Below are 16,332 nucleotides of genomic sequence, written 5' to 3' on the forward strand. Positions count from 1 at the left end.
TCAGTTATACAAATGAAATATTGTTTCCAGTCTATTTCAGTTCATTTGAGAGTACATATATAGAATTTATTTTCATTAAATTGTATAATTCAAAAGGCATTGTATATTTTAATTGTAAGTAGTCTTGTTTCTTTCCAAATTATATTGAAATGTTTCAGTTTTTTCTTTTTTTTTCACCTTTAGGACTCAGCAAGAAGCAGCTGCCAAAAAATTCTTTTGACCACCATTTTCTTATGTGTACATCATGTATGTATGTACAAAATGTTGTCTTTTTGAGGGAATTTATGTATTTAAATTGCTTCATAGTCTAAATTATTAAATTCTGTATAAAATAACTTTAAATATTGACTTGCAGTAGGAATAAACCTTAACACAAAGACAACTACATGTAAAATTGTGCATAGTACATAAATCTATTTAAATTTCTGTGAATCTCTGGTCAGTAGAATGCAGCCAATGAACAGAATATTATAAATAAGAAAATGGAGGAAACCCCTGATATGAATATTACCCCTAAGTCTCTGATAATTGGAGGTTTCTTTATTTAACGTAAATGTACTTACCCTGTAACCTGCCCCTGCCCCTAATATTGAGGTCCAATTAAGAGCTCTTCCTTATGTTTATTTTATAACCAGAGTCTTTTTTTGAGATCCGAATTTCTTATAATCTAAAACCCAGTCCTGTAGTCCTTTAATCTTGATACAATTCCCTTTGAATCAAAGAATATTTTGTCTGAGAGCTTTAAGGATCTGGATAATAGGCTTTTGAGTATTTCTTGAAGTATTTTTTCCCTTTGATTATTAATGGTATATTTTACTTGTAACAGAAACTTTTGAGGGAAATTAAGAGCTCTCTTTGCCTAAAAACCATTTAGATGTAAAGATTCTTTTGATGATGGTTTTTATGGGTGTTTTGCCTGGTCATGTATTCATTTCACAATTGCCCATTTTTTTAAATTTCATCATTCCAAAGATGTCAGTTCAGTATTATGAAAAAACATTTTGCATTTATATATATAATTTGAGGGACTTAAGTCTCCTATTTTGTACAGCATGTAAATTCAGCCTAGATTGCATATTCTGAAGACATTCTAAATTCACAAAAGCCACCACTGCATTCTAGTTTACATAACTCCATACTACCTGGCATTGTGACTGTTTACATACTCTTTAAATCAAGGAGACTCTAGTAGAAGCAGTTTAAGATTTTTAAAGACAAAATTTGGAAACTAGGGTTAATACTTCTGATTCCTTTCTCTTAATGTGAGAATAAGAACTAAGTATATTTTGGAGCACTTTAGTAAGCTTAACCTTGAAATGTCCAACAGGAAGGAGTTTTACAGTCTTTCTACATTGTTCTAGGTATCATAGAAACAGTCTGTAAATGATATTTAAAGTGCAAATTTAATTTTTTTCACAGTTGATGTAAACTTACTTTTGCTACTTTCAAAATACTCGACATCTTTAACTAAAATGCTTGTCTTTTATTTGTTACAGAATCCAAAAAAATACTATTTTAGAAAATACTACTATTTAATTCTTCCAGCCTTCGTATGTTTGCTCTCAAATGTCACTTACAGACTGGACTTGCTGCCTAAAATCTACATAAAGACTTTATGAGGAACTTTGCATTATAGCAATACCTGATTTATAGCATGCATGTTTTTCATGATAAATTTTTAGTATTTATCCTCAAATACTAAAGGAGAATATTCTAATGATGACTCACTCTGCTTCCTTCACTTCAACATAGAAAACACTTCTCTAGTATTTTTCCTTGTAGTGTTAACATTTTGAAATTCATGTTTGAGATAAGATATCGTCACAGAATTTACTCTTATTTCATGAAAAAAAAATTTTTTATACCTCAGAAGAATGTTTAAGTTGTAGGCTAAGATACTTGGGAAATCCTCATGAGGTAAAAGGCTGCTAAGTTCAGTATTATAAAATCCATGGTCACATGTGCCTAAAACTAAAGGAATACCAGACCTATGCATCTTCACATTTGTCCAGCTCAAATTCGGACTTCGATCTGACCATTCCTAATATAAGCAGAGGCGGCTGATATGAAACAGTTTGAGCATGAATCCTTTTTCCTCTTAACTTAGTAATAACTTGCTTGCAAACCATTCAGTAAAGCAGTTTACCCATTTAAAGTTTTGTTGATTTTCCTCAAAATCGTTGACTTTAGCTCATTTTTGAGGGGCAATATTTGCTCTATGGAATAACCAGTCACTGCCAGGATTCTTTCATTTCTGTACTATTTTGTATAATAATTGAATTTGTTCTCTTCTCTCACACCAGCAAGTATTTTATAGGTGCCTTGGATTAAAACTATTGATTTTAAAATTTTCCTGTAAGTCGTGCTTATGGTACCACTTTTAACAAGAAAATGCAATTGCATAATGGTTAATACTCTTATCTAATGTACTTCATGTTCTCATTGTTTAAATGTTTTATTTAGTTTGAAACTTTACTATAAAGCCGCAAATAATAAATAATATTTTATGAATTAAGGGGATATCAGTGTTTCTCAAAGTGTGGTGGCTTAAGAATTCAGATCCCAGGGCCCATTCCAAACTGTTTGAATCAGAATTCGGTGGTGGGCCTTCTAAGTGAGTTTTCAGCAGGGACCTCAGGTGATTCTGAGGACACCAGAGTTTTAGAACCAACATGGGGAGTGAAAAAAAAAAGGTTGTGTGGGTTTTTTTAACTTTTGTTTTTTTGTTTGTTTAAAGCTGAAATGAGAGCATAATGATAATTTCATTGTCAGTTGTGCACTGATTCTTTTATACTTAAAATTGACCTAATGTTCTTTTTACTAAAACTCTTGGTTCATCAGCAACTGCAAACTAACCCCAGATTCTTGCCTGTAGCTCTTAGTAGTTTGGTAATGGCTTCTACACTTACAAAATTAAAATTGTCTTCAGATTATGGTTTAGCCATGAAAACTCCTATCCAAATACTGCCTGCTAAAGCTTTTTGCTTTCTTGGTTGTGATTGTTATGAAATTTTATCTCAGACAATTGTACTTTTTGACAACTTGGGAAAACAGAAGTTACTTGAAATAAGGGATTGCCTGACCCACCGCATTGCAAAGATACAGTCTTTATAAAGAACATAAATAACAGTTGTGAATATTAAGATGTGATTATCTTTCCCTGTTCTTATTCTTATCACACAAGGGATTTTTTAATTTATAAGATTTAATGTAAAATCAACACTTGCAACTTTTTAGATCTGTATGTTGCTGTTCACTATATTTCTTTTATTGATATTGTAAAGTTTAAAAGGTTTTTTATCCACTGTTAATTTCAATTGGATAACATTTTGTCTAGCTTTTTTTTCCTGATTGTTATTTGATGCTAGCTGGAATTCAAGAAATGACATTGACCTTACTCAAATAAAGAACTATTTTAGTAAATTTACTTTTTCCTTTATTAATCTTGGATAAGAAATAGCTATCGATGAGTCAAAACATAAAAGCATAAAAATATAATTTATAAATGATAATGGATTAATGTTTATTCTTGTTAGTAAAGAAATATACAGACAATTGAAATAACATATCTGGTGGTTTTCACCATTAAAAACCAAATGTTGGTCGAAGTGTAGCTAGCCAAGCTGTAAGTCTTAGTCATTGCTGTTGGCAGTTCCAAAAAGAATGTTTAAATCTTTTTGGCCAGCACCTCTGACCAAGTAATTCCAATCCTAAGAACTGGAATAGAGGAAAGTCTAGGGCTTGGGAGTCAGATAAATCTGGGTTTGAATCTTGGCTTTGCTGCTTACTTCAGTTTCCTCATAATACTTATCTCACAGAATTTGAAAAGAGTCCTTATAGAAAGGTTTCACAAAGTGGCAGACTAAGGTAATGGGCCATTCTGTCATGAACATACAGAAATGCTAGATAAAATAAAAATAAAAGATTAAAATACATAGGTGGGTTTGAAAGAAACCAGAGAGAACTGAAAGAAACCAGAGAGAAGCCTGATCAGTGAGCCTGCCAGCAGGAGGGGTGCAGATAGACCACAGGTAAGCCCGGGAGGCCATAGGTGGAAGGTGTCATGTTCAAATGGGGCAGTGGGGAGTTTGTCTTAAGCCTGGGAAAAAAAGGCACATTTCAAACTGAGACTCAGGATAAAGCTAGGACCTGAGAAGAACCCCTTCAGTGGAAGTGAGCTAAAACTACTCTTGATCTTCAACTCAACAACCCACGAAAGGGATAAGGACACTTCTCAGCCTGGGGTTCTGGGCAGAAGGACAGTTGCCTGTGAGAAACTTGAAGCTTCAGTCCAAACTTTGCCTGCATGTATGGAATTCTCTAAGCCAAAAACTGGATGCATTGGTTCTGCTCTGGTAAAATCCAGAAGGCAAAACAAAACACTCTTTAGCAATAATTCCACAACTGAGGTATGTCAGACACACACAGAAAAGCCAATCCTAACTGAAATAGCTCTAAAATTTACAAACCAAACCAATAAATATGAAAGAGTGACAGCAGACTCTAAGTAGGAAACTTAGCACCTCCAAGAATCTGGAACAATAGAGCACTCTGAAAAAGGCTATCAAATCTGTATATTTAAAAATGACTCAAAAAAAGGCTGAAAATATATAAAGGATTAGAAATCATATGGAAGGAATGGAATACTGAAAAATAGAACAGCTGGAGTTAAAAAGAACAGCCCAGAACAGAACTTGATTTGGGGAATGGGGAAGAGAGGAATTAAACGTGCATATCAGATATGATACAGCTGAAAAGAATTAATGATTTGGAAGATAGATGTGAGATTATCCAGAATGCAGCATAGAGATTTAAAAGGTGGTGTTTCAGTTTGCTAAAGCTGTTGGAATGTAATGTACCAGAAAAGGATTGGCTTTTTTTTTTTTTTTTTTTTTTTTTAACATGGGCAGGCACCAGGAATTGAGTCTGGGTGTCTGGCATGGCAGGTGAGAATTCTGCCACTGAGCCACCATCACACCATCCGAGGATCAGCTTTTATAAAGGGGATTTATTAAGTTACAAGTTTACAGTTCTAAGGCCTTGAAAATGTCCACACTAAGGCATCCAGAGAAAGATAGTGACTTCAAAGAAAGGCCCATGTCTGTCACATGGGAAGGCATGTGGCTGACGTCTGCTGGTCCTTGTTCCTGGTTCCATTGATTCCAGCTTCTGATTCCAGTGGCTTTTTCTCTAAGCATCTGTGGGTCCTCACTTAGCTTCTCGGGGCAAACTCCAGGTTTCATTTCTTAGCCTAGCATCTCCTGGGGCTGAAGATTTCTTCAAGCATCTGTGTCCTGGTTTCATGACTTTTCTAAGCATCTCTGTTGGCACTCCAAGCATCTCCAAATTTCTGTGCCTGAGCCCTCTCCAAAATGTTTCCCCCTTTAAAGGACTCCAATAAACTAATTAAGACCCACCTTGAATGGGTGGGATCACACCTCCATGGAAATAATCTAATCAAAAGGTCATACCCACAATTGGGTGTGTCACATACCGATGGAGACAACCTGATCAAAAGGTTCCTTCCTAAACAATAGGTCTGTCCCCACATGATTGGATTGGGATTAAAGGAACGTGGCTTTTCTGGGGGAACATGACAGTTTCAAACCAGCACTAAAAAAAATAAACTGAGTGTCAATGCAAAGGTACACATACATCTAACCAGGAATTCTAGAAAGAATAGGGAAAATCATGATGAAATGTTCAAAGATAAAATCACTGAGAATTTTCCAGGATTGATACACAGATTCGTATTTGAAGGATGTTGAGTCTGAACCAGGTGGTAAGAGGGTTTTAGGGATCTTCAGATGTTACCTGAACTATATCCCTACATGTGTGTTGGCATTAATGAGCCATGGAAATGAGGGAGGGGGAAAGAGAACTTATTCCAAGCAGACAAGGTAACAAGCAAAAGCATCCAGTCAAAAAACATTTTGAGGACCTGTAAGCAATTCTGCTTTGCTGGCGAATAAAGGCAAAGATGGTTCGATGGAATATACAGGAGCCAGATTCCTGGGCTCTGTAAGCTTTTTAAGGAGCTTGGACTTCATCCAAAAGACAGTGGGGAGCCATGAAAGGTGTAAGCAGAGGAGAGACATTTACATTTAGAAAGATCTTTCTGGCTGCTTCCTGGAGAATGGACTGGAAAAAGGAGACTTTGAGGAGAGACCAGCTCAGCAGTGTTCCAGGAGGAAAATGTTGGTCTGAAGGAAGCAGAGACAGTGGAGATAGAAAAGTTGAAAATACCAATGGTTATTTTCTCTTAGGAGCGTTTTTGACAGCTACTAAGATTTGATGTAGGGAGTGACTGAAAAGAGTGTTGTAAAATACTGTTTCTGACTTGGGGAATTGGATGAAAGTGGTACCATTCCTTAAAATGGGGAACATAAGAAAAAGGATTGGGAGGTGGGGGTGAGGGGAGAGGAGAGGTTGAGTTCCATTTGGGACATAGATTTTGGGACATAACTATCCCAATAAAAAAGGTCTAGGAGGCAGTGTGGGCTTAGAGTCAGGACAGATCATACCTCAATTTTCAATGTGTAAAATGGGATGATGAGATAAACACACAGCACCATGAACAGCTAGGAACAGGATGCCGCGTGGTAAGTAATGTTAGCGATTACTATGCGAGTGTGGAGATCAGAAGGGAGAACTGGACTGGAACATTTGCATACCAGGCGTTTTGGCTTTTCCTCTACCTGTTCATGAGACATTAAAAGGGGAACATTCCCAAGTATCAGGAATCCCATTAAGTTTCTAAGGTACTCACAAATTAATCCAGACAGCTGCCTGGTCAGCTAGTACATGGCACTTGTGCTTTCTTTTTCCTGTTCCTCTGAATCCCTTTTATATGCATTGGGCACTTCTCCCCCTGATAGCCTCATCTGCCTATGTTGAATGTTCCTGCTAGTTCTTTAGGATTCTGCCACATGAGCCCAGGCAGCAGCACCACTTCTATCAGGTTCCACTGCGCACACCAGATCCGCAAAACCGCTACAGGTCACGATTCCACCAGACCCTGCAGCCAGCTGTATTATCAGGATAGGGCACCGCACTGCTGCTGCCAACTCAGAAGCAATGGAGGCTTCCAGCAGCCCATCTAAGGGGCCATTTGTGGCCAATAGCATGTTCCTTTCTGTTAAGAAAGTACCGAAATATTGTGTTTAGGCCCCAGTACCAGAGTTCTTAGTAAGGACACTTGTTAATATTTAATTACAGGTCCATCACTACAGGAGAGTAATGATGAGTCCATGGGCCCTGACCAGGGTGAGCGAAAGACATTATATTTAGAATTTCCCTAAGGTTCTGCAATGGACATAAGATTATTGCATCTGTTTTGAGCTCTCAAAGAGATTCCTTAGTAATTCCTGTAAATAGACTAATTACAAGCCCCACAGTTTGCTACAATTTACCAAATATACCTAAACTCCGAGTATGAACATAGCTCAACTCATATTGGTCAGCCACCATATAAGCAAGGTTAGGAAATTAATCTTTGGTTCCTGTAAGGTTTAGGAGGTGAAAGAGAGAAGAGGCAGACCAAAAAACCTTAGAGTGAGCGAGTTTATTCCTGCACTCCTGGGCAGAGCTCACAGAACTCAGGGAGTTGTGAGCTCGCTGCTGGGTCCTGGTGCGGGCGGTTTTTAAGCAAGGGGGTTAGGTGACGTCTAGAAGGGGCGGCACATTTTACACAGCTCAAGTCATGGTGACCTTCCCTGTTCCCCTGACCTAACAGTTCCCAACCTATCTTCCCCTTCTGTGTTAGAACTGACATGGAGATTTACAGCTGGATCATGGAGGACAGCACGTCCTGTTCTGAGTCTTGGCTATTGAATATAAAACCAACTGGCCACTCTACCGGCATCAAAGTTCTGTGATGGATAGAGAGTGGAGTACAGTCGTGGCCTCACTAACAAGTGATGCCTGTGAACTGAAACAGACCACGCATCAAAGTGTTGACAGATATTTTAGGGATTTTGAAATATCTTCAGATACAACATGGCTGAGCATTACTGGAAACTGGCAGAAACCTAGGATGCACCTTAGAATCTCTTTACACAGCTGGTATATAACCTTGGGTTGTGCCCAAGAAATTATTAACAAATCCTACAGAAATTAAAAGAGCCATGCTACTTGCCCTGCCATTTCAATACAGTTCATAATCTATATTTATATTATTATCTACTACATACAAGACACTCTATTAGGTAACACAAGAAGAACCATAACATTTCCCCAGGATGCATGATTAGAACTGTATATTTGATTTGTAGTTTCCATAATGATCCTTCGATTTCCCAAGACTTTTTCCTTGTTATGCACGTGTTAGTCAGGGTTCTCTAGGGAAACAGAACCAACAGGAGATATCTTAAATATAAGACTTTATAGTTCTTCAGGTTCCATAATAAGGACCATTCTCAAAAAAATTGTTTATTTGCATCCTCTCCCTTTTTTTTTCCTTGTCAGCCTAGCTAGGGGTTCATCAATTTTATTGATTTTCTCAAAGAACTAACTTTTGGTTTTATTGATTCTTTCTACTGTTTTTTCCAATTCATTTAATTACGCTTTAATCTTGTTTGTTTGTTTTTTTGTATGCTCTCCCCTTAAAACCTTCAACTGCTTGGATTAACTCTCGTTGCAGAAGACGGTCCCTTAGTTGATCCTAGATGTAATCAGCCATAGATGCAATCAACTGACTGAAATATCTTCGCAGTAATGGTTAGGCCAGTGCTTGCTTGACCAGACAAATGGGCACCATCACCTGACCATGAACCTGACCATCACAATGTATTACTTCTTTTCCCAGTTAGAAGAGCAGCTGAAAATCCATCATTTTGAATCGCATTAAGTCATCTTTGAACTTAACATCTGTGACCTGTTTTCCTGCCAGTTCAGCCGACCTTGATGAGCACTGATGCCTCGCTGCAAGGCTGCCCCCAAAATGCTGTCGAGCACTACTAGGACAACCTATAGCCATGACTTCCTTGGCCAAGGTCAAGAACAAAAAGAAAATGAGACCACTAACCAACCTTAAATTACCGGAGCAAAGTTAAGAATTTAATGTGAAAAGAAAAATCCCAGGTGAAGGTCCTAAATGGATTTATGCTGTTTGAATGGGATATCTCTTTAAAATTCAATTCCACTAATGAGATTATTGTTTCTCTAGTAAATTCTTTAGATCAGATACCATTAAACTCTCAAGCTGGGCAAGGTCACAATCAATTCATATTTGCAGAGGAGGTCCATTAAACCAGGATGAAACATGATTTAAAAAAAAAACAAAAAACACTATAGCACTAATCTGGCTCCTGAGGACTAGGAAAGGCAGCCACCACTATGACTTCAATTTGTACAGCACTGAGATTATCCTCCTGCCTGGCAGTAAACCAAAGGTGCACCTTAATGTCCCAGGTAGTATATTGATTGATTGCCTCCATCAAAGGTGAATAGCTTTAAACACAAACACACACACACACACAAGTCCTATTAAAGTGGCAATCATTCATTCTTTTTTTTTCTTCAAGATTCTTATTGACCACTTACTATGTGCCAAGCAGGATTCTCAGAGTTGGGGATACAAAGGTGAGCAAAACTGAATTGGTGTAAACTGTTGTGGATCCTCTAGCAAGTAAGCAGAAAGTAAACAACTAAATCAGTGAACATATAACTGCAGGTAGAGTTAGGTGCTACAAAGAAAAAAATAGGGGATTATATTTTCAAAAATATAGGGTGCACGGGTGGTTTGGTGATAGAATGCTTGCCTTCCATTTGGGAGACCTGGGTTCGATTCCAGGACCATGCACAGCCCCCTTCCCTCCCCCTGCCCCCAAAAAAATGGAGAGAGAAGGAGGGGATTTTAGAGAGGCTGGTCAGGGAAGTCACCACAGCAAGGTGAACTGAACAGAGGCCTGCATCGAGTGGGAGAGAGCCATGTCAAGTCGTGGGAGAAAACCAAGGGTTTGCACAGGATGAAGGTGGGAACAAGCTTTGTTCAAGGGACAGTAAGGATAACGATGTGATGAGAGGAAAAGAAGCAAGGGGCACGTGGAAGATGTGGTGGGGGAGCAGGAGGAGGCGAGGGCCAAACCATGAAGGCTCTGCAGGCTGTAATGAGGAAGTGAAATCTGATGGGCAGCCTTGGAGGGGTAATTCCCAATGGTCCCATCACCAAGCTGGGGTATTTACTTCTCTAAAGGAGCCGAATAATCAAACATTTCTACAAGATTGTACAAACCGCAGCAAATAGTTGCTGAGTGTCTAAGTGGAAGGGCCGTTATAATAAATTCAGGAATAAAAAGTTTTCGAAGGCGTGACCCCATTCTCAATGGAATTATGGGATGGGGAGATGAGAGAGTTGATTTAATAAATCAAAGCAAGTCTAGGGGCTATTCCATTGGCACACAAGTGGAGCTTCCACCCAAGGGCCTCTTTAATACTTGATGCCGCACACCACACACACACACACACACACACACGCACACACGCACACACAGAAAAGGACTGGGCAGGGAGGGGCTGCTTTACAAACTTTGGCTCTGTGTTTAGAATTGTCAAACTCACCATTAATAATACTTCTTAAGTCCAAATAAAACGGAATCTTATAATAGATTTTATAATAAATTTAAATAACTTTTATTATGAAAGGATTTTATGATGTTGGGTTTTTGTTATTTTTTCTCTAGGGGATATATTCATCTTCTGACTCAGACCTATAATTCAGCTAATATGAACTGAACTTCCGATCGGGTGTAGCTATAACTTTGGGGATTTCACTCTCAGACACAACTATCATATAGAACAGAGATTCAGCAGAATATCTTTTTCTGTGGGAAATAAAAGTGTTTTTTAATGTCATGAAACACCTAGTCTAGTGTTTTCTAAAGGAGCGTTTCTACCTGCTGAACTGGAAAAACAAAACAAGCAAACAAAAAACAAGCACAGGGCTTTTATGTTATCTTCTGAAAGCACTGCGAGACCATGTTGATTAGTAACAATCTACAACGGAGATAAAATATCATTTATTATAAACTGGGAACTTGAAGATAGTGGTTTGAATTTATTAAATCTTCTAAGCAACCCATACAAAATGAAAGCCGAAGGAAGTGTTAATGTATACTCTTAATCAAATATAGACTGGAGTGAGCTATGTATTTTACCCTAGTTATTCGTTAGTCTCTGAAATTGAGACCATTTTAACAACATTTTTAAATAGGTTAATAAAAGGGAAAGCAAATCTTTTTTTTTTTTATTAATTAACAGAAAAAAAGAAATTAACCCAACATTTAGAAATCATACCATTCTACATATGCAATCAGTAATTCTTAACATCATCACATAGATGCATGTGGGAAAGCAAATCTTAAAATATATAAAACAAGCATCTGTGTGGAAAATCCAGATTACGTCATTATATACAGTCTGAGAGAGAGCTGTTTTCTGAGTGGGCTCATGCCTACTGATAAAAGTATGGTAAGTATAAATCACCTACAGCCCATGTCTCTTCCATCCCTGCCCCACCCCTTCCCAGGGAGCTTTAATTAGAAAGATACTAACATAGATTAAAGTCTTAGCCATTCTCAATTCCTCCCTTGGCCTGAAGAAAACCACAGCCACTGAGAAGCTGTTGTGTTAAAAAAAAAAAATTCACACAGTGAAAAGTTTTGTCCACTAACCCCAGTGGGCTTCAGTATAGCCTCTGGAAGTGGACTGTGTATTTTTGAAAAAAGTGACCTCGTTACAGATTGATGATTTGACTCAAATATGTTCTTTCCCTCTGGATCAGAGCAGTGGAAGTACCAAGCGTATCATTTCCATGCAGGAGAAGGCTAAGAGAATCTTCCAGACACAAACTGAGGACCCACTGACTTACCCTTCAGGTTTGCCTCAGTCTCGTATCCATGTATGGGACACGGTATTCATTGAAGCAGTGCAAAAGGCAAACAAACCAAAAAAAAGAAAGAAAGCAAATCCTTGCCTGGTACTTAGAGCCCAACAAGATAAAATGATGGATCAAAAAGATTATTGTAGTTTAATGAAACTTTTTGGGGTTTGAGTCTCGTTGGACTTAGTTTTCAACAGGATGTGCTCCAGGGCTGGAATTTTAAAATTCCACTGCAGCTATATCATCAGTCAGCTTGATTAATTTAACCAAAACAGGTCTCCTGATGAAGCCCTGCTGCGCTTATAATTAAACATTTAGAAATGGGTGTGGGAGGGAGCAGTAGAGAATGTGGAGAGGGTACTTCTCTGAAATTAGCTTAGTGTGTTAATTCAGAAAGTAGTGGGCTGCATCTGATGGCAGGCTTAAGCAATCACAGCCATCTGCCTCTGTACGCCAAGGCGTGCTCTCTAATCCAGCTCATGCCCACAAACCACTCTACTCTGTCTGTATACCCTTGAGCAGATGAGCCACCCGCGCTCCCTTGCTCTTAAAAGTGTCGCTGTCGTTGAGGGTATTTGGGCTTTGCTTTTGTTTTGTCTTCAGATTTTGCCCGAGTTTAGGTTTTAACTTTAAGGGGCAGAAACAATGGCTTTCTTTATGAAAAATATGATAAGTAACCAGGTAAAGAATTTAGGATTTGGAGGCGGGTCTGAAGAAAGAAAAGAAGAAGGAGGTACGTCCGACCCTGCAGCAGCCCACGGGATGACTAGAGAAGATTATGAGGAGTATCAAAAGCAAATGATTGAGGAGAAGTGAGTACAGGCGCCTTCGCTCCCCTTTAAAGCAAAAGAAAGTCATGCCGGCCAGAGCTTGTGCAGATCCCCAGTTTATTTCTGTCGGCTTGTTAGATGATTTCCCTCTGCTGTCTACCACTAACCCTGAGGAAAGTACCTTCTAATGGGAACGGTTTCCTGGTGTCATAAGCTACTGTGTTCCACTGTATGAATGGAAATGGAAAGCAAAAATGAATCTGTATGTGGTTTTTAAAGCAGCTTAACACTTTCTGGTCCAGGCACATTTCAACTGACTTCATTTTAATGGTTCAAATGAGAAACTGTGATTCTAACTCTCTTTATAGTCTTTCTGCAATTCCTCCTTCTGGCAAGTAGAAAGCTTTCAGATCATAGGAATCCAGACTTAACACCTAGAAGAGAGCCTTAAAGAACCCAGTACAACATCCTTGATTTCATATGTGCAAAAAAGAAAATGCAACGCGGCAACGAGGCCATAGGGTTTGGCTTCTCAAAGACTATAAAAGGATTTGTGGGCTGTTTAGCATGAACATTTTTAAAACATACAGAAAAGTAGAACAGTCAATGTATACCCAATATACCCATGAAATAAATTCAACATTTTGACATATTTGCTTATAGATTAGATGATGTGCAGATGAGAGCGCGATTAAAAAGATAGGGAGCCATTTTAAAGTAAATTACAGACATCATGCGTCACCCTCAAATACTTCAACCATTTACCTCTCCCAGAAAAGGATATTCTCTTGGCTATACAGAATGTAATAAAATAAACTATCAGCAGTATTTTAGTTGGATATTATGGAATGTGGATATTACCAACAATTTTTGAGGACTGATTCTTAAATAAGTGTAATCTATATATGATTTTTTTAACTTTAGGTAGAATTAATTAAAGACTCTTTTAATAAGCAACTGAGAATTGAAGCATTAACTAAAGGTTAAGTGTTCATCACATTACAAAAGAAAAGCATTTCTTTTTCGTCACCATGAATGCTTTGCTAATGATCAATTATATAATAGTGGCCTAAATCCGATTGCTAAGATGATTATAGGTGAAAAGGTTAATGACCTAGAGGAAACCAAGGAAGCACAATGAACTACTTTTAGTGGAAACCTTGTCTATTGTATTTTTCTAAAAGTAATAGTGGCTTATAAACGACCTAGAATGTATTTGCTTGGCTGTGCAGGGAAAAGAGCCCAAATCAAAATGAATGCAACTGAAAAAGCGATGTTGGCACTATTGGGACTAGAAGTAATAGTGTCGTATTGAATGTGAATTTGATTGCACGGGGTTGTTTAAAGTCATGTATGTCACCTATTCTCACTTCAGATATTTAATAAATAAATTCTTGCATGAACTACTACAAATGTATGACACCTGTAATAAAGAGTCAATAAGTGTGGTATCTAGGAGGAAATTATCTAATGCATGCTACGGACTGTATTTGACAGTAATACATTAATACTCTTTCATTAACAGTAACATGTGTACCACACCAATGCGAAGGGTAAATAATTGAGGGAGGATAAGGGATACGGGGTGTTTTGGGCTTTATGTTGTGTGTGTGTGTGTCTATTATTCTTCTCTTTGGAACAATGAAAATTGTCTTAAAAATGATGTTGGTGCTAAGGTAAGACTCAGGTAAAAAAGGCAGCAATTCTGACTGGTTTTGCCTATGGCTTGAAAATGTATATTAACTATAAGTTATCAAAGAAAAACAAGTATAATGAACATACAGGAGTAAAACAATAGCACTAAACATTCTCAGTTCAAGTGAGGAAACCGTCAGAGATTTAGCTTATACACCCGAGCATGTTAACTATCACTTAATATACCCAAGCTATAAGTCTGATTGCAGATATGGCATTGGATTGATTAACTTATGTTCTAGATTGCCTTAATTTTATATCTGGACAGATCAAAACTCAAAATGTCCAACGTTATAGTCAGTGGATTGAGTAATTTGCCAACTACTCAGCTTTTTGTGTATGTGAGAATATTTTAAATTTACGTAGTCATCGAAGTTAAGAAGTAGTAGCAGACAATGGATCCAGCGTGATTCCAAGGCAACAGAGATTGCTAGTTCAGTCCACTGCTTGAATTTTCAAGAGCTTTATCACCTAGAATGCAACATAAAGAAACAGGCATCAATAGCCCGAACAACCCCAATGAGAGGTATGGAAAGATAAAAGGGGATGATGGATTATACATAAAAGATAAGACTTAACAAATGGATATGAATGCCGAATCATTAAATTGATATCTCTTTTAGTCTCCAGTATTTTAGAGCAGCTAGAGGTAAAAACCTAAAATTATGAAATTGTAACCCATGTCAAAGTCTGAAATATGTTCTACAACTAATTGTGGTGCTGTGCTTGGAAATTAATAGTTTTTTTGTGTTTATGTTATTGTTCACAAAAAAAGAAGGGAAAAAAAGACGATTGTGGTGATAAAAAAGTATTTAAGTCCTCTAACCTCCTACACTCTAGAGCAGCTAGAAGGAAAAATCTGAGAGGATCGTATGGTAGCCCATGACAAACTCTGGGATCTGTCCTGTAACCACTTTTTGAAGGTGCTTTGAAAACTATTGCTTTTATATTTCTTTGCTTTGTATATATGCTATACTATACAATTTAAAAAAATGCATCAAAAGAAATACAAAACAGGCATCAGAAAATGTTCATCACAAGTTACATGTAAAGAGAGCCATACACATTATAGTATTTATAGTAATTAAGATGAATACCAGCAAATAAAAGCCTCCTAAAAATGTCCTCATTATTTTTACAAAAGTTGTGGGATTGACTCTGCTACTCATAAGCTAAAAATTACTTTGCAGTTCACTCTACCGCACATTCTTTTTTTTTTTTTTTTTTTTTTTTTTTTACTTTTGGGTTTTGGGTTGTTTGGTTTTTCCACTACTGGTACCATTGATAGTGAAAGAGCTATGGACTATAGTTAACAGTAATATTTTAATATTGGGATGTTTAAGGGTTTTTTTTTCGGAGTAATGAAAATGTTTTCAAATTGTGTTACTGAATGCACCACTATGTGATGATACTATGAGCCACTGATTGTATGCTTTGGATGGATTGTCTGGTGTGTGAATGTATCTCCAAAAAAATGCATTAAACAAGAAAGTAAATTAATAATAAATATAAAAGTACTGAAAAAGTCTATACTTAATTAGAATATTTGGAAAGATCTAAGTAAAATAATAGTTTGTTTATCCCCCATTTTTCTCAAAGTGCCCCTTTACCTTAGTTATGACGCCAGCTGACATGCTACCATTTTTTTCTTTCTTCTTTTTTTTTTTGCAGATTTTATTGAGATGTCTTCACGTACCATATATTCCATCCAAAGTACACAACCCATGTGTCACAGTATCATCACTTAATTGTGCAGTCATCATCACAGTCAATTTTAGACCATTTTCATTGCTCCAAAGAGACAAGTAACAGATGAGCACAACAAAAGAAAAACCAAAACACCCATCCTTTACCCCCCTCTGTTACTGACCCCTAGTATTGCCGTGGTACACTATTACTGTTGATGAAAGAGTATTAAGGAATTACTGTTAACTATAGTCTGTAGCTTGCAATAGTTAATTTTTTTCCAATTATCACTCTGTTATT

The 16,332-nt window shown here is 37.4% G+C and overlaps 2 protein-coding genes across 2 annotated transcripts in view; both read left to right on the forward strand.

Annotated features, from left to right (window-relative positions):
- The window catches only part of LMAN1 (lectin, mannose binding 1), a 37,854-nt gene extending 35,339 nt beyond the window's left edge, over positions 1 to 2,515 (forward strand). Inside the window, exon 13 of the mRNA XM_077135328.1 lies at positions 184 to 2,515. Coding sequence (XP_076991443.1) covers positions 184 to 220 — 37 coding nt within the window. The 3' untranslated portion in view covers positions 221 to 2,515. The remainder of the gene's footprint in view (positions 1 to 183) is intronic.
- A 10,011-nt stretch (positions 2,516 to 12,526) lies between these two features.
- The window catches only part of CPLX4 (complexin 4), a 37,181-nt gene continuing 33,375 nt past the window's right edge, over positions 12,527 to 16,332 (forward strand). The window contains exon 1 of the mRNA XM_077136128.1: positions 12,527 to 12,693. Coding sequence (XP_076992243.1) covers positions 12,527 to 12,693 — 167 coding nt within the window. The remainder of the gene's footprint in view (positions 12,694 to 16,332) is intronic.

This window comes from Tamandua tetradactyla, chromosome 18, assembly GCF_023851605.1.
Source record: "Tamandua tetradactyla isolate mTamTet1 chromosome 18, mTamTet1.pri, whole genome shotgun sequence".
Lineage (NCBI taxonomy): Eukaryota > Metazoa > Chordata > Mammalia > Pilosa > Myrmecophagidae > Tamandua > Tamandua tetradactyla.